A 17885-nucleotide genomic window follows, 5' to 3' on the forward strand; every position below is an offset into this window, starting at 1 on the left:
ATTAAGAAACCTTAATGAACACATTTCAACCTTTTTATTTATTCTTGGCATACACAACACTTAATTGGTCCTTAAGTAGGCCATTAGTCAGTGGGCAGCTTTTCTGAAATTGTGTGTGTGTGTGTGTGTGTGTGTGTGTGTGTGTGTGTGTGTGTGTGTGTGTGTGTGTGTGTGTGTGTGTGTGTGTGTGTGTGTGTGTGTGTGTGTGTGTGTGTGTGTGTGTGTGTGTGTGTGTGTGTGTGTGTGTGTGTGTGTGTGTGTGTCTTAAGGCGGGGTTGTTCATGTTTGGTCCCAGACATGCCTGCTGCTTTTGCTAATCATGCTATCATACAGTGCCACAGGCTTTTTTTTTTTTTCTAAGCCAGCAAGTATTTTAACAAGCTTGGAAGACTGTGCTCATTCTTTCCGATCTTTTACCAGCATCCATATCGTCAAGCTTAATGTCTGGGCTTTCTGGCAAGCCATGCGGTATGCTTTGGCTAGCCACAGGAGTCCACGGCCAAGGTACATTCATACATAGCATGAAAAATGTTGAAAAAGTTCAGTATCATCTTCTACATGCTGTGTGCAGGGGTACATCAGAGCCCCTTTGATGTAGCCCGAGACAAAACAGCCTCACAGACTGTGCAGACAAGTCAGATCAGGTTAGACTATTCAAACCGCTATCAGCCTCTGTGGTCATTATTGCTGTTTAAAGTAGGTTGCAGTGCATGAGTATTGTCAGAACACCCTGTCCCCTATTCTTTTGTTATTATCCAGCCCGGGTGCGTTCTCTTGATCATTCAGGAGTCGGATAATCTGTGGGATTTCTCGCTTTCTCCGGCAATTTACTTTGCGCCTTTTCTCCCCTCTTCTTTTCATACCTTTCTCTTAGTGGGTGTGGGGTGGAACAGTTGCTCTCCATATCTCCGCCACTAATGAGAGAAACAGTGGATGGTTTGTAGTTAGCTGCTTGCCTCAAGGGTTAAGTATCCATCTCCATTCCCTCTAAGCCCACCCCTGCTTAGGAGGAGAAGGCTGTGAATAAATACCACCCTTGTCCTCTCATAATGGAACAGCTTGACCTCCCGTGACCTCCGCTGGTCAGAGCATCTGCCCGTCGATTCCACCAGCCCATCCTACGGGACATCACTGGGCTGTTGTGTCTGCCCCTGAGCAGTAATTCAGTTGCTCGAGGAATTTATTTTACAGAATAAAAATTAAGGACAGGCCTATAATTTTATAGAATAGAATCCTGTCATCTGGAATTTGCTGTTGATTTACAGTCTGTAATCGTGTGAAAGTACTTGTTTCTTTCTGTGCACTGTGCATGACGACTGCATAATGAGCACGGCCCTCATTGGCATTCTTGAGCCTCCCTATATGGATGGGATAATAACGAGGTTGGCAGAGGCCTTAATTTAATCGTGTCGGTTAAAGCGGTGCACATGTGGCACAGCTGCTAGTGCTTAACCGAGTCTTTGCCATGCCCTTAGATGAGGTGCCATTCTGTGCCCACGATGGCTGGTTTCTGTGTTATCAGTCCTCATGAACCACATTCCTCAGTGAAAAGGCTTTGCAGAGCGGGACAAAGGAGTTTGTTCTGCAAAGATTTGTCTGTGACTTTTCTGCGGCAATCGAATTAGTTCACGTGCCCCTGCATCCGCGTGACTAGAGAAACTGGTTTAGGTGTTTTTCTTGCAGCCAGCACAGGTCAGGCTTTGTTGTTGCGTTTATTTAACTTTCCCAGCTAAACACCGTGGCCCTCGAGTGCTTTTGTCGAGCACCTGTTCTGGATTATAGGTCGATAACGGCTCCCGGCTAATTTCTTGTGATAATTCAACGGTGAAATCTAATCTCACCTCTGCCATTTGGGCTGCGTTTAAAGTGAGCTTTATAGAATTCCTGCCACGATGTTAAGAGTCAAAATCTGTTTCTACTTGAAATGAAAAGGAGTCGGAGACAAAGGCACAATCCTATGAACACACTTAAACAAGCTCGCTCACATGCATTACCCAGCAAATTTTCTTCAAACAGGTTTCACACAACATTCTATATACAGCGATGAATTGCATGTTAACCTATGACACAGTTTGGCGACGGAAACTAGGTCATGGGTTGTGCACTGACTGCTGGGAAAAGAGGCAAGAAGACATGCAAAGTTGTGTTCATCCACATTGACACACACTCACCGCAGGTGTTAAGCCTGTTTGTGAGTGCTGAGCTCTCCTCTGCACGACGTGTCCAGTGTGGCCTTATTTCTCACACCGAAAAAAAACCCCCAAAAAACCAAAGCCCCATAAACAGACACTGCTCGCCACAGCTTGATGTTTTTATACACCCAGGTGTGGTTGTTCCAAATCTGTGGTCTGGTGTATAAAATGGATTAGCTTTAATCAAATGACACATCTATTCAAATAAATGTTTGGCTTTGACTATTGAACGTTTTTCTGCACACTTGCATGTGCACATAGTTGCCCTCCTGTACGTCCTACGCAGATATTTAAAAGTGTGCTGCATACTCGGAGTAACCTTAGACATCCAGAACCGGTAGCTCTGTTGATGAGTAAAATGTCCGTGTGTGTTTGCGCCTGGCTCCTCACCAGCTGTCTCACCCATCATCAGTGCTTTCAGGATGCTGAGCAGACAGTCCAGCTCAGATTTCTCTCCCACTTATCTGTGTTGTAAGTTTGCTACGAACAGTAACAGATACTGTATATTATGGCCAGCTGGGCTTAAAGCTGCAATAAAACAAATAGTTTTGGTTAATGATAACAGGAGCAATAGTGTGTTCCTGTAAAAGCGAGATTGCACTAAGCTGGTCTTACTTCATAACCTGTTTATTGCTTCGAGAATTTACCCACCTTTGATCAACAGCCAGCTCAGCAGAGAATATTAGTTATTCTCCCTCTTCTGTAGAGAGCCAGTAGCTGTGAGCAGCTTTACGTCAGAGGATGCTTACTTTATGTGCAGATTTACATGAAGTTTTTTTCTGCCTGTGAGCTCAGAAACTGTGTTTACCAAAGCTGTACTATAAGTGGGATACTTCCTTTTTTAAAGGCTGCATGAGTGCTCAAGGACATTTATGCACTGCATGTATGTAAACACGCATGTATATAGGCTGCAGGTACAACAGGACGTGTCTAAACAGTGGGGATTTCACCTGATGGATGGTTTATTTAGCCGTCCAGACTGTGGTCCTGTGTTTACAGGGCTCTGATGTAGGTCCACGACCTCATGCCGTCAACCCCACCGCTCTTATCCTACCATCTACAGCCTGTTGCCTGGCTCCACTCAGCACAGCCAGAGACGGGGATGTATGCTTGTCTTACACAGGCTCGACAGTGCGGCGAGAATATTAAAGGCTCTCTGGTGAATCATCGCATTCATTCTCAATTTAATGAATTTGTGATATGGTTTGAATTCATTGCTGCAGAAAGGTCATTCCTTATAAGCAAAGCAGTCTTGGTAGCACTTTATGTGTTTTCATCCTAATTTGTTTTTGAACAAGTTAATCCTCATTTCTATAGAGAGGGATAATCCTGATTGTTTGTAGTTCAGCCTCACTTTTTTAAGGCATTTCTTAAAGTGTCAGTATTAAAAGCATTTTGAATGGAACTGAAATACCTCTTGCTAAAGTGGACATTTTTACGCCACACTGACTGATCTGACACATTTAGATGGCGTTCTCACCAGGTAAAATCTGTCCTAAGCACTTAACTGGGGCAATCTTTCAGACCTGCCAATGTGGTAAAAGAAAGGCTTTAATATGGACTGTAATTTCCTCAGGTAATGGCCCCTAATGGCTAGCTGAGCATCAGCTCCTTTGTTATCTATCTTAACCTTGACCAAGATGAAAAAACCACCCAGACAGGCCCAGACTAGTCTAACCACCTCTAATAGACTTGAAGCATCATCTTGGCTTTCGCCTGTCAGTTTGTCACTGTTTATGGCTTCAGCAGACATGACTGTGATGTATAAACAGCGGAGAAAGTGCTGAGCTAGTACCAACAAGTCCTATGACCTTGTCATTGTCTAATTTTTGTATTTCTCACCTGATCATCATTTGTCATTGGTTTGTTTACATGTGTTATCAGTCAGATGGTGTCCTGACCTGCGCAGTTGAGAGAATGATGCTCATGAATTCAATCAGAGCTAGCTGAGTGATTCATGCTTTGTTTGGCCTGACTGTTATTGACACTCTGGCCCTTAATAGGCCATAAAAGAAGAGACATTGCCAGTTGGAGCACTAGTTTACCATGAACATATGGCTCGCCTTGGCATAGGGAGATAACATTGGAATTACCATACCCATTAGCTTCAACCTGTCCTCTGGCTTTCCAAGCTTAAATCACATGCTAGTGATCCATCAGCTCACACGGTGCCAACAGATTTCTGAATAAAGTTATATTCATGCAGCGGGCAAAAGTGGCTCCAGCGGCCTTGAGTGGTGCTCTATACCCAGGGTGGGGGAGGCCACAAGGGCAAACTCCCTCTGGCGTCAGAGCTCCTCAAGAATGCAGAGAGGGATTAATGCATGTCTGTGGCAGTGATGGATGAGACTAGGAGTGCCACACACACACACACACACACACACACACACACACACACACACACACACGCATCACACACATATGCACATGCATATATCCAGAGAGCATCTGGATGCAGACTGTTTGGCCCTTCCCTGCAGCAGTACGTGCCAGTTTAGCAGGTGTGTGTGTGTGGTTTGTGTGTTGGTGTGTGTCTGCTGGGATAAAGCCAGACTTGGTTGTTTGCCCTACTACCCCAGATAGAGCTGTATTCATTTTGAGTAGAAGGCACAGCTTTTATCATGCTAGTTCATGTCTGGGGCACGTTGAGCGATTCGTTTTGTCCTTTTCAAACTGCAGATGAATCGATTTTTGCTCCCTCAATAGGTTTTTCTTTCCTGTTGAGTCCTGTGATTGATGCTGCATGTGTGTTTGTGGTTTTGAATATGTATGTGCGACTTCTGCTTTCTTTCCATCGATTACTGTACACACACACACACACACACACACACACACACACACACACACACACACACACACACACACACACACACACTTCTACCTGCTCCCAAATCCCCAGTACCTCATTGTTTCCCTGAAACCTCTGGTGATTCTGTGTGACCTCTAGCAGCTGGCTCCACGTGACTGATATTGTACTGCAATGGTCAATGATCTCTGATGGATCACCTTAGGGAGCCTGGACTGTGTCTCACATGACTGCCGCAGTACACTACAGTGGCTATGGCTATGGTAATGAGTGAGTGAGTCGCGGGCTGATCGTATTAATCACTAGAGCTCACACCACGGAGCCTGTGACAGATTGTCCCGCAGCGCACAAAGGACAGCCACAGTCACTTCTAGTGGAATCAAACAGTTCGCGAATGCGCTTAATGCAGGTGTATTATGCACGCATTGGCAAAATATACAAAGTCACTGTGAGCTTTGGCTAAAAGTTGAGGAGGAGAAAAGGGTTTTTGTCTTTGACTAAGTTTCCTGAGATTCAAACTTACCTTCCTGAAGGTTAACGGCTAATGTCGTTACTCTTTTCCCTTCTCTCCGCCTCAAAGGCACTTTTCTTTTCCCCATCTCTTATCGGCGGGGAGATAATTAGGTATCTCTCCTTCCCCTTTGTGCGAGGAAGCTGTTGTGCTTTGCCCCCGTCTTCCTGGGCAGGGCTGGGTGTGTTCTTGTTTTCCCAGGAGCCTCGTGGTGTCTTATCTAGCCCTGTGGCTGCTAAAGACTCCACATGGTTTGTATGCACCGCCTGTCACTCATTCTATTACTTTTACCATCACCTCCAGGCATTTTCTTTTTAACTATACAGCTTGAAGACAGGGGCTCTAATAGCTTGCTCTGCTTTAGCTCTGCTTTGATTAGACTGTTTGGCATGAAGCAACTTGGCTGAGTCTGTTGCAGCACAGATGTTTAGGTGTGTGTGTGTGTGTGTGTGTGTGTGTGTGTGTGTGTGTGTGTGTGTGTGTGTGGGAGATTAATAGTTGCACCGGTAAATCAATCCAGCTAAATTGTGGATATATCAGTTAATCTGAAAGCCAGATTTTGTAGCTCTGGATCAAGTTCAAGTACGTGTTGGTGTGCGTGTGTGTGTCTGTGACTTTTCCCTTCACAGATTTAACCCTCAAAATGACCTTCTTCTGTCCATTAAGCTGCTTAATTAGCAGAGAAGCTGATGGAAAGCTGATTTGCACCTGCAGTCTTCCAGCTGTTTGCTGGATCTCACACCCGCTATCTTTTTGTGAGCGCTGTTAACCTATTCCTCCCTCTGCCACTCAAAGCATGCACATGTAAAAGTGCACAGGCATTCAAAAACATACACACTAAAAGGCAGCAGATGGGGACCGACACCCCCTTGAGGATGTTCCGAGTCAGTGTCTCCCCTAAACAAAGCATCAGATACTGTTTTCTCATTTTTCCATTCTCACACTGCCGCTGTCCTCTCCTACAAACGCTAACCCAACACACAGCCACACATCACCAATCTTTTGTTCGCAGAGAGCATGCACGCAGCGGCATATCCTGGTTAATTTAAAGTCGTGTCGGACTCTCCGTGTTTTGGGCTGCCTTGTCTGACAGGAGCTGCAATCTATAGAAAATGAACTGGGCTGAAAGCAGGGGGAGGCTGGCAGAAAATAGAGATGTCACTGTATGGGACAGAGGGATGAGGAGGCGGAGATGGAAGAATAGAGGATAGGTGGTGGGAGGGATAACCTTTGAATGATTTGAATGTCACAGAACATGAATGACATTTTTAATATTTGCATTTTGCTGATTATTTTTGTGTTACACACTTTTCACGTTTAGATTGTGTTCTTTTGGAAAAACACCTTCTGTCAAAAGAAAACTTCTTAATGTGGGTGGGTTTATATCACGACTGTCTTTTTTTATATGCAAAGATATTCTAACAAAATATTTGTATTCGCCTGTAAAATAACCCCCCAACTGTTGAATTGTTAAAATGGTGGAGTTGCTCTGAGAGGAGGAGGCCAACCACCAAACAAAAGACTTGACCTTTCACCCTGACTTAAAGCATCCCAGCTTAAGTAAATTCCATCAGTCTACGCCCCCCATTCTTCCCACCATCTAGTAATCATTTCTAATGCATCTCTAGGCCATTGATATTTAAGTCCAGGTTTCTGTGTGAGGCAGTGTACTAATCTCTGCTGAAATGAGTAATTAAGAGCAATTAAGTTCCTCCCAAAGGAGGTTTTCATTCTCAAATTGCCGCAGACTGCAGTCCCCAGTGAGCAGGATAATCAATGGCATCAAACCATAAACGGCCTCCAGCTCCATCATGCTGTTTATTAGAGAGACAAGAAATATTAGCATGCTGACTGAAAACTCATTTTTCTCCCTCTGACTCTCCTTTGCTCCTTTTCTGCACTGCATTCGTCAGCACAGCCCCACCTGCATTACTCGACCAGTGAGAGTTGGATTATTGCAAGTAATGTGTCTGAGATTAGTTCTGACATAATGAATGTATTTTGCATAAAAAGAATAATTTATATGGAAAGTTAAGGTGTATTTTTTCTTCAGTTTAACACATAAATGGGATGCATCTATCTATCTGAGATGCCAGAGTTACTGAAAACAAGTTAAGTGCTATGCTGTCAATGTGCTGAATTTACAGAGTTGCTCCCTATGTAATACTCTAATTTATCTTTAAAAAGGAAAGTAAACACTTATATTTTCAACGAATCATTAATAATATACTAATAATGGAATGTTGGAATGTGTACTTTATAAATTACTTGAATTATTAATCAGTTATCAAAGTTGTTCATTAATTGTCTTTCAATCAGCTAATTGTGAAGAAACAAGACAAGAGCCAGGCAACATGCTGATGCTAAGAAGGTATAATGTTTACCACATTCACCATCTTAGATTAGAATAGAATATCTTTATTGTCATTGCACACAAGTTTAAAAAGATTAATTGTGCAGCTCCATACAATTTAAAAATAATAGCAGTGCACATTAGCATGCATAAAACAACAGGTATTGGACAAATTCAAATTTTTACCTGCTGATGGCATTTAATGAAAAGTTAGAACAATTGTTTCTGAGGGGGACATGAATTTGTGCACAATTTTCATCCAAAAGTTTCATGAAGAAAAAAAAAAAGTCAGTAAGAGTCATCATTCACCATGAATGTCTGTGCAGTCTGGACGTGAGTGATGGACCATCCGACTGACTGACTGACAGACAGACAGACAGATAGACAGACAGACAGAAGAGTCCACAGAATGAAACCACTAACACGGCTAAAAAGTGGGTGTTTTAAAAGGGCTTTCTCACATTAGGACTAGTGGGAGGTTTGGAAGCACTTTGGGTCATTTAAACCCTGAAGCTGGACTCAATATACTTATCAGCCATTACAGAAATTGCTTTATGGCCTGATATTGGTTTAGCTAAACCAACATCCGGCCAACTTTAGCCGTATTTGTGGGTGCAAATTGGAGAACAGGATTTCTGTAAGGAACTTGGGTTTTGTCACACTCGGCTGAACGACAGAAAGGCCATCAGGGGTCATCTAGACCTCAGTATCGGACGGGATTGTTGGTGTTCAAAAGCTTTATCCCAAAGCAAAGCTCTGTGTCACCACACATACAACGGTAGTACTCCCGATTTCCTCCACGTGAAAGCCTGTTGGATACGCCTTTCCCCTGTACTTCCTGTGCTACATTTGGTTACTCCTGAGTAAGGAACTCTCAGGCAGAATGACACATCAGTTCTAAGTAATTGTTATGATGTAGTGTGATGTGACTTTCAGCTTCCACTATCAAGTTCAGCATTAGTTCAGCAGACATGTGAATGGAAATTCCGTTGAGATGTGTGCATGAGTCAGTTGCCCAGAGCTTAGATATCGAGGGATTTCATTTGGCTCTGGAGAGCTTGTTGGGGCATTAATTGGTCTTAATTAGGGGTTAGACCATTTGGCCGTGTGGAATTAGACCCAGCACCTGCTCTATATGAATATGCATCACAGCGGCCCTCCCTGCCTTCTCTTTCTTTCTCAGGGCCTTGCTCTTTTCAGCGTGTTGTTGACCAACCTTTTAGCTGCCTCCATCTATAGCCAACAAAGGGCTTTGAGAGGAGCTCAGACTAGGCCACGGGGACTATTGTGTTGTTAACAATGTTGTTTAGCCCTGGTGAACGCTGCTAATATTGTGTCTCAGAGCTGATGTCTCTATGTCAAGCAGCAGGCTGATGGAAGACTATTCCACAGCTGCTCATAGAGCGTGGCATGGTCATGACTTTGAATAGCCATTCAGACCCAGATGAATTTCTAAAGAAGAACCCCGATTGCAGTTAAATAGGCTCTCATGTTTTCCATTTGTAGGAGTGATTTCAGTGAATTCTCTGAACACCAATAATATTCACTCAGTTTCTCTGGAATAAACAACTAGCTTGCAAAAGAGTTGGGAGCAGCTTTAGGAACAGTCTGGCACTCTTTGTCCAGTTCTGATGCTGTGTTGTGTTCTGGTGTGGCTTTCTGAATGGGTCCAGTTTGACTGTGTGACCACAGCTATGTGAACCATAGACAAATGGAGGCATGTGTGTGTTTTTAGACCGACGGCGGTCTCAAGGTCGTCTCCTCCGAGATGAGGCTTAGTCACAACACTTTGAGTTAATTTCAGAAATTTTAATTCCAGGCAAGGTTTTGACTCATTTGTTGGCGCTTTAATTACCTCCTTAAAATGAGATGCACATTTGGCCCCTCTGGCCCCTGCAAACTTTCAAACAGCCTCGCCGTGTCGCTAACTTTGTTTTTCCCATGTCATTTCCACACATACGCACACACTCTCTCTCTTGCTGTCTTCCCAGTAGCTGGCAGCCTCCCTGGCCTCCACCTTGGGTCATTGTGGTATTTAGGGTCAGACAAGAGCTCCAGTCATTGCGCCCTCCCCAGTGCCTCCCAGGCAGCGCTGCAGCAAACTTACGCCAGCTTGTCTGGCCCAATCGCCTCAAACAGCTATGGAAAACCGACTTGCCTGTAACAAGCCCTGCATCCTCCTCCTAGCCAACGGAAAAGCAGCATATAGGAAAAACAACACTGTGGAGTAGAGGGGCCTTTTTTTTGCAGTGGAGACTCTAAATGGATGAGAGCTATAAAACATCCTTGCTTCTCATTCTGTGAGAGCTCCTCTGTTGAGAACTTTTCACTTTTTCCTCCCAGCTCTCCTGCTTTTCCTCCTGGCGCTCTCCGTTACCCAGGGTTACCTCAGGAGGATTGCGATTCGCTGCCGCTTCGAAGCCGGGAGGGAGTTTCCACGTGTCCTCCAGTGTGTCTTGGGTGTGTGAGTCAGATGCGGTGTGTATGTTGCTTTAAGACTCAACGAGCCTTCACAGGGAGAATCCAGTTTGAGATCAGAGAACACCAGCTAGATTTCTCCTTTGCAAGCTGTTCAAAGAGCTGTTAGATTAAAGCCCGGGCCACAGAGGTAAGAGATGTTATGGGCTCTGTGTTTTATCTTTCTCTCCCTTTGTTTCTCCTGTTTACTGTATTAAGAGGAGGCTGGGGTGAAGAGGTTGCATTGTATTTCCCATTGTCCAGATCCACAGGTGTGGGTTACACTGTGTGTTTGCATGTATGAGTGCTGTTTAGTTTCCACCTGTATCTGTTAGATAGCAGTTTGTGCTTTAGGTTTTATCTGTAGTGCATGGTCTGCCTTGCTGTAAAAGTCTGCCACATGTGGCCTTGTAAATTAAGATCCAACAAAGTGACCCTTGACAATCTCAGCCTTTATCAGTCCTGCTGCTGTGTGTTTCAGAGTTCACTCATGACAGCAACTGAGTTTGACAAACTTCCCACCTTGTTTTAACTTTGTATTTCATACTGAAGTCACTGGATGCTTGCTCAGTGTGAGCACATTGTATGGAAGCGTTTGGGAACGTTTTCATTTTCCTGGCATCGCTGTGGAATGACAGTGGCATACGTGTATTAATCTTTTAGGAGGCTGCCATGTCATTTTTGGTCGGGGGCCAGGCGCAGAGCTTCTAAATGTATAATGAAAAAGTCCGAAAGACACTTAACAAGCACTGTGATGGATGTTTGGTGGCTTTGGCTGAATCCACCACACAGTAATATGGGCTTTCAGCGAGTGATTCATAGATAGACATTTCTCCTCATAAGCAAACAACCGCAGGATACTTTAAATCTGGTTCATATGACAAAAACTCAGCAGGAGACGGACTGGTCTTTGGCTCCACTATTTTCTTTTCTTCACTTCCTGTTGATGTTTTTGTGCCGAAACAACTTGTGGGTTGTTTTGCATAAGTTTGAATCGAAGCAGTGTCTCAAACAGCGAAGCTTTAGGCTCGCTGCTCCTTTAAGAGCTCTGTTGTTACAGCGCCAAAGGAAAGTGATAAGAGACATGTCCCATGGGCTGTGATTTGACAGGAGGAAGGCAGTGTGATTGTGTTAGCAGTCACTACCAATAACAGATGACCTCATAGTTCCTCATTCACAGCATTAATAATTGAAAAAGCATGAAAGCCAGTACTTTATTTTGTGTGTGATGATTTTGGCCGCTTAATTTGTTATTGCATTTTTTATTATTTCTTCCACCAGAACCACATGTTAACTAAGCATTGCACCACATGGTTATCCTGTATCTTCAGCATTATTGCTCTACAGAAAGTACTCTTTTGGGAAACCATTGAAAAAGTCCAGCAAAATTTCTCTATCACCAGTGTTTTATGGCAGAGTAGGTAAAAAAAAAACTGCATTAACAGCATCATGATATTCCTGTGTTAATTCTCCGGGGAAATCGGCCTGTGTTTCACACTGCTGTGTCAATAGTTTGTTCCTCCAGCTTTGCTCTTCAAGTTTAGATTCAAGGACACAAGGGTCAGAGTTGCAAATGCAGTGCTCCACACTCTGTGTTTGTGAGGGAGGTTGTAGCTCCCGTTCAACAAATGCACGGTGGTCTTCATGTAGGAAAAAAAGACTTCCTTAACACACTGCCTTCATGATGTAGCCTACCTACTGTGTTTATACCATGTCGAGGTGTGGCCCATTCCTTACTGTTGGCCTGAGCTGCAGACTTACGACACACACTGTGCCAGACTAAACATGGAGCTTACGTGGGAGTCACCCAGGGGCAGCCTGAGAAGAATGCCAGGTCATGGGGTGTGCGTGAGGAGTGTTAGGGTGGCACTGGTCCCTTGGCCCCTGAGCAGATGGCCCGTAGGAAGCCTATTGACGAGAACAGAGGACTGAAGGGGAAGAGGGAGGGAGAGTTCAGACTGGGCGCAGTGGTTTGCAGCTAAAAGGAAGACTTGTCTTGTTGTTCTCCCAAAACAGTCACACAATACTCCAGTTCAAGTCGCAGCAGAAGGCAAACGTGTGTGTTCTTTAGGTTTGTGTGTTGGCACGCCTTTGAGCCTTTCATATGCACAGTGCTGCGCTACGTGAATGAACTTTGCAAGAAAAGCGTCAGGGGTGGTGTTAAAAGAAGGCAGTCATGTTGACAAGTTCGACAACCAGCTTTATGCTGACTCCGACTGTTGTCAGCAGCTGCTTTCTCGGCCTTTCCTCCACAGAGAGCATTGTTTAGTCTCTCCATTCGTGTTGAACGTCTTAAAATCATTTTACTCTCGCTTTATAGCTTCCAAATATGAGACAAACTCCAAGATATTCTTCTGCTTGCTATGCTTCTTGGGAACTAGTGATACTAACAGATTCCAAGGATCAGGTGATGTATGCATAGTAAGAATTTTTAGACATGGGATGGAAGGGGAACTGAGTAAAAAAATATGCCAGTTTTCCAACAGATTTCTCGGTTAATGAAAGAGACTCAAATGCTTAGAGTAGGATCAGTCGAGTGCAGTTGACCGTGCATCTATAAGCACTATTGGCTTGGCTTTTCCTAGGGTTTATGTGAACCATGGCCCCAGTTCAACTAGCATGACAAAGCTGGAAATCATTTGTGGGTTACAGACAGAAAGCTGCTGGGATAGGTGGGTTCAGGTTTATAATGCCTTGACAATTTCTCTCTGTATCAGCACTGACTCTATTCAATATTCTCCCTCTCTGGTTCACCCTAACTCTTGAGGAACGAAGCAAGTGTTTGCTTAATCCTCTGATCAGCTCAGAGTGATGGTTCAAGTTCATTACCAGGCCTAACATGCCTCTGGCCAAGTTTCCACTGAGCTTTTTAAGTGCTACTTTTTTACACTCATTCTAAACAGTTTAAAGAAGAATGATTTCCTTGTGTGGCTCATTGTCATGTTTGATTTTCTTTCTTTCTTTGCACCCCCCGACCAAAAACTTTGGTATCTAGTGCCTCGTCAGCTTTACATTTAAAATGTTTCAGCCCGCTGGAATTTTCCGCTGAACTTCATGTATTAAACACACTCTTTTACAGTAGTCCATTTACTCAGTCAGTCAACACTATTTAATTTCACCTCACAGTCAAGGTGCATCCAAGCAAGAGCAGATAAACTCTTAATGCTGCAGATCACTTAATCCTGAAGGTTAGGGCTTTTGGCAGGGGGTGTTTACACTGTAACCTTACACATGCTGTACGTGTGCTGCGAGGCTTAGTAGAGTTAGCGCTATTTCAAAGCCTTCCTGGAGTGTGCGCTACACGCATGTAAGTGGGTTATATTACACACACACAAGACACAGTCACACTGCTTCTCAGAAGATGCCCGGTGCCTCCGCAAAAGTGCGCTCCTCAGCCGTTTCTGGTTTTGGATCCTGCCCCTGGACAAATTTGGCGGTGACTAGTGAAAAAAAAGGAGCGAGCTAGGATTCCAATGTTTAAAAATAAACAGACGGGTAAACTGTAGCCGGCTTTCAAAAACTTTCCCAACCCCGATCAAAGACGACGTCATTTACTTGTGGGGAGGTGGAAAAATGCTACTAATGTTTGGTTTGGATGGCTGGTTGAGGAGAGTTGGACTTAGGGGGTGGAGTGAATTTTTAAACTAGTCATACTGTAGCGCCAGGGTGGCACTACTGTACTGTGCTGTCTTGTATAGTACAAAGCTTGGTTGATGTGATACTAATGGGAACTTGGTTGGAGTTAAGTTCATGGACTTGTTGATACTTTTAGGGCTGCAGGAAATATTTTCTTCTCTGGGATATTGGCAGAATATTTTTTTGCAAATCTGCCAATTAGAACAATTTTTTCCAGATACAGAAAATGTAAAACACTCACACACATGCTGTTTCAGTATTACACTGGCTTTGTTTATCCCTGTGAGAAAAAAAGTAGTGCCGCCTACCAAACACTGTCCTCGCCCAAATGCCGGGGATTAGGTCTACTCTTTAACTGGCACACGTGTTATCAAACATGAAGCTCTAACACGTGGTAAATTACAGTCCTGTAGCACTAAGTCAACTCCTCTCTCTGTGTTTCAGATGAGCCAGACGACAAAGGAATCGGTTTATTTTAAGAAATGAGGCGGAGAGGACCTTGCACATAGAAGCTCCAATCTGAGAAGAGACTTTCAGACAGGTGAGTCAACAAACTGTGGTTTTCAATATTATACTTGAATATGTTTAACTCTGAACTTAAAATGCTTCCTTGGTATACACATTCAAATGCGTGTTACTTCAAACATATTGGTCCTTTTAAAACTGTCACTATTTGGACATTTTTAAAGGATTTCTTTTTTATTATAGCACCTTCACCTAGGCTGTTTTATCCCTTCCACATGTTCCTAATCTACTTGGTGTGCTAATTGACTTGATGACTGTTGAAGGTATTTAGTCTTACCTATTATGTAAGCACATTACAGACAGCAGCAGATACAGTACTGGCCTCTTGCCGCCCCAGCAGTGTCTGTCTGGTCACGGCTCTCTGTCACTAATGTGAGAGTGTTGTGGACAGTCTGGAAGTGATTTTTCATTGTCTTGAACTCCGTCACACATAACAACCATGACAGCCTAAACCTGTTCATCTGAATTTTCTGTAGAAACAATGGAAGAAAGAAGTAAAATGAGATGGGGGGGTAGACCATACAGGTTAATGGCCAGATGTGATAGAATTACTTATAGCTATTCTCTTTGAAAGGCATAAGGAAGATATTAAACGTGCTGCTGTTTAACTCTGGAAACAGCCACTGCAAATTAAATGATTATATGTGTGTATGGTATGGTTTTATAGGAGTGTAGTCATTATTGTTTATGAGTAATACGATAATTTTATGTCTCTGATGAGCTGGCATTATGTCATACCATGCCATATATATTATACTGCCTTATGCGTGAGTACTGTGAATTTTCCAGTAGCATAATGCTGGTAACATTATGTTTGTTTCCTTTATTTATTTATTTTCCAGGCAGTGATGGGAAATTCTGAGAGCCAGTATAGTATCCAGGGCCCCAAAGGCACCAGCTTTGTCTTCCCTGGCAAACCAAAGCCATGCTCACTGAAGCTCCGCTCAGGCAAGGATGATGCTCTGTCTCCCCATACATGGTGGAAAAGTGCCCCAGTAGGCTCAGGATACAAGGCCAGGTGTGTTGGCCGCGGCTGTCTGTCCCCTCCTAAAACCCGGCAGCCTTACTCCCCTAGGCACTATGACTATGTCTCAAAGGGCGCAAGAGGCAGCCCAGGTGAGCATCGCTGGCATCGATCGCCTGGATGCGGTATACGCAGGCGACATATGTCAGATGACTACGAAGATAATCCATATGGTGCTGAACTTAATGGGCACACCCTGAATGGGCACAGTGATGAGCATGAGGCTTTAGAGGAACAGAGCAGCCCACGGGTTGTGATCAAGAAGGATGGCAGTCTCAGGGTGGAGTTCACTAACACCTCGGGCAATCCCCTCCTCCTGAACGAGGCTTCCGGCCCTGTACAGCTCCTCAAGTTTTCTCCCAACCTGGAGGCTGCCTCCACTCCCAGTCTGCCTGGTTCAAGTGGTAGTAGGCAGGATGGCCACCGCAGCGGCCCACCGCCGGCCTCTACCTCCTCCACGGCCAGGACCAGCAAGGGAAGCTCGTTGAGCTCTGACGGTTCCTGGTATGACTCTCCCTGGGGGCCCAACACAGAGCTCTGTGAACAGGAACAACCCTGCTCTGCTAGCAGGACCCTAGTACACTCCCCTATCCACCAGCTGGACACCTTCATTGAACAGTCTCCCCCTGTGTCCATCACAGACCTCTACAAGGACTCCACAATGGCTGCTACCTTTCCCACAGCCAGGGACCTGTCCTCCCAGTTACAAGAACCTCCACCAGGCCAGAGGCCACACCGAGCCTCTTTTGCATCAGTCCTAGATGTTCCACTGGAAGAAGAATGCCCTGAGGCTCGCCAGTATTCATCATACACCCTGCCCTGTCGCAGGCCCAAAGCCCACACCTTGAGTGAGGATCTGGACCAGTATCCTGACCAGGAACAGCTCCAGGAGCAGGCTGGAGCTGATTTCGGCTTCCAGAAGAAAGATTCCATCAAAAACCGCATCAGACGTCTCAGTGACTGGACAGGCAGCCTCAGCCGCAAGAAGAGGAAGTCTCAGGTAAGATGGGCCAGGATGGGTTTTGGGATCATACTGATTTAGTCTTGTGCTTTGCATTTAAAAATAATATTGACATGGCTTTATCACTCACAGGGTTCATACAGAGATCTTACCTTCATGGTACGTAAAAAACAATAGGTTGCATATGTGTTGTGTTCGTAGTCGCCCCATAACTTATAGCCCTCCTAGTTTAAGCGCTCAGTACATAGTAAGATAGTAGTTGCCTCTAGCCTTAGAGCCACAGCTTAGAAAACAGGAGAGGGCATCAGTAACAGCCACACACAGTTTCCTGTCTGGCAAGGTTTATTTGATCGTGAGCCACAGCGGTGGTCCTGGCATAGCCAGGAACCAACCGCCGTCCTCTGGTCTTTAGTCCCACAACACCAGCTGTCTTAGGACAGGGCACAGTGGGGCAGCACAAAATGAAATTTGTAAGGCAGCCAGCGCTCGGTCTTGTTTTTGTGAGGATAGAACGAGGATGAGAGGTATGTCTATTACAATGTAAGACATGGATGATCCTCCGAGGAAGAGAAGTTGGGGGCTGATGTGCAGATGCCATGATGACTGTATCTGGGTGGGTACATCTGAAGTATTATTGAATACTGATTGTGATTTGTTTTTGAATGTACAATAGTTGAATTTTAATGTTTTTAGCTCTTTTGGCTCACTCAGATGTACATGTAGGCTTTGAGAGTGTCGATCTAACTGAATGCTTGAAGTGTTTTTTTAGCCTTAGTCGTCATTAGCCCAAAAAATGCATTTTATTTAAAAAGGTTTTGAAGGGTTCAAGTGAACTGAAGGCTGATTGAAGTGCATAGAAATTTTGGAATGCAGCAGACTACGGTGAAATAGCAGCATGTGAGACAGAGCAGGCAGCTGATAGATTTTCCCAGTAGTAAAATGATACTTGTACTATACAGGCACAGGTCAGAGGAGAGGTTGGAAATAACCACAACTTGTCTGCATGTTGTCTGCACAGGATTTTATGAACCATGTGATTTAGTCCTCCAACACACATTCTTAATAGCTTTAATTTGACATAAAGAATTTGATGAAACAGAGCCTGAACTCATGTCCCTCTCTGTGTTTGAGGCTTGAAAGCAGTTGTTTCTGCATTAATTCGTTTAGCTTTGCCTTGTAAAACTTTTAAGAACGCTGTTTGGGCACTGCCAAGAGAATAGCTGTAAGCCTTTGAGAGGCTCTGTTAGAGTGAAACTAAATCCAACTGAAGATTTAACCCCACCTCTCCTCTAATGTTAATGAATGACTTAACGTTTGTTCTTGCTGTTGTGTGGTGCCGATTTTCTGGGCTTTCCTCACAGTCCTTAGAGAGTAGATCTGCTAATAGGGATTGGTGTTCAGTCAGTTGGGTCTGACAACA

General features: G+C 44.3%; 1 protein-coding gene across 5 annotated transcripts in view; it reads left to right on the top strand.

Moving 5' to 3' along the window:
- The window catches only part of tiam2a (TIAM Rac1 associated GEF 2a), a 93037-nt gene that overhangs the window by 29810 nt on the left and 45342 nt on the right, over nucleotides 1–17885 (top strand). For 2 of the 5 annotated variants that reach the window (XM_051390746.1, XM_051390728.1), the window contains exons 2-4: nucleotides 14400–14496; nucleotides 15323–16504; nucleotides 16598–16624. In XM_051390746.1, the coding sequence (XP_051246706.1) occupies nucleotides 15329–16504; nucleotides 16598–16624 (1203 nt within the window). In that variant the 5' untranslated portion in view covers nucleotides 14400–14496; nucleotides 15323–15328. Of the gene's footprint in view, nucleotides 1–10358; nucleotides 10471–14399; nucleotides 14497–15322; nucleotides 16505–16597; nucleotides 16625–16997; nucleotides 17079–17885 lie in introns of those variants that run through there. The other 3 variants (XM_051390739.1, XM_051390755.1, XM_051390766.1) reach the window with 3 other exon arrangements.

Source organism: Dicentrarchus labrax, unplaced genomic scaffold (genome assembly GCF_905237075.1).
Source record: "Dicentrarchus labrax unplaced genomic scaffold, dlabrax2021, whole genome shotgun sequence".
Taxonomy (NCBI): Eukaryota; Metazoa; Chordata; class Actinopteri; family Moronidae; genus Dicentrarchus; species Dicentrarchus labrax.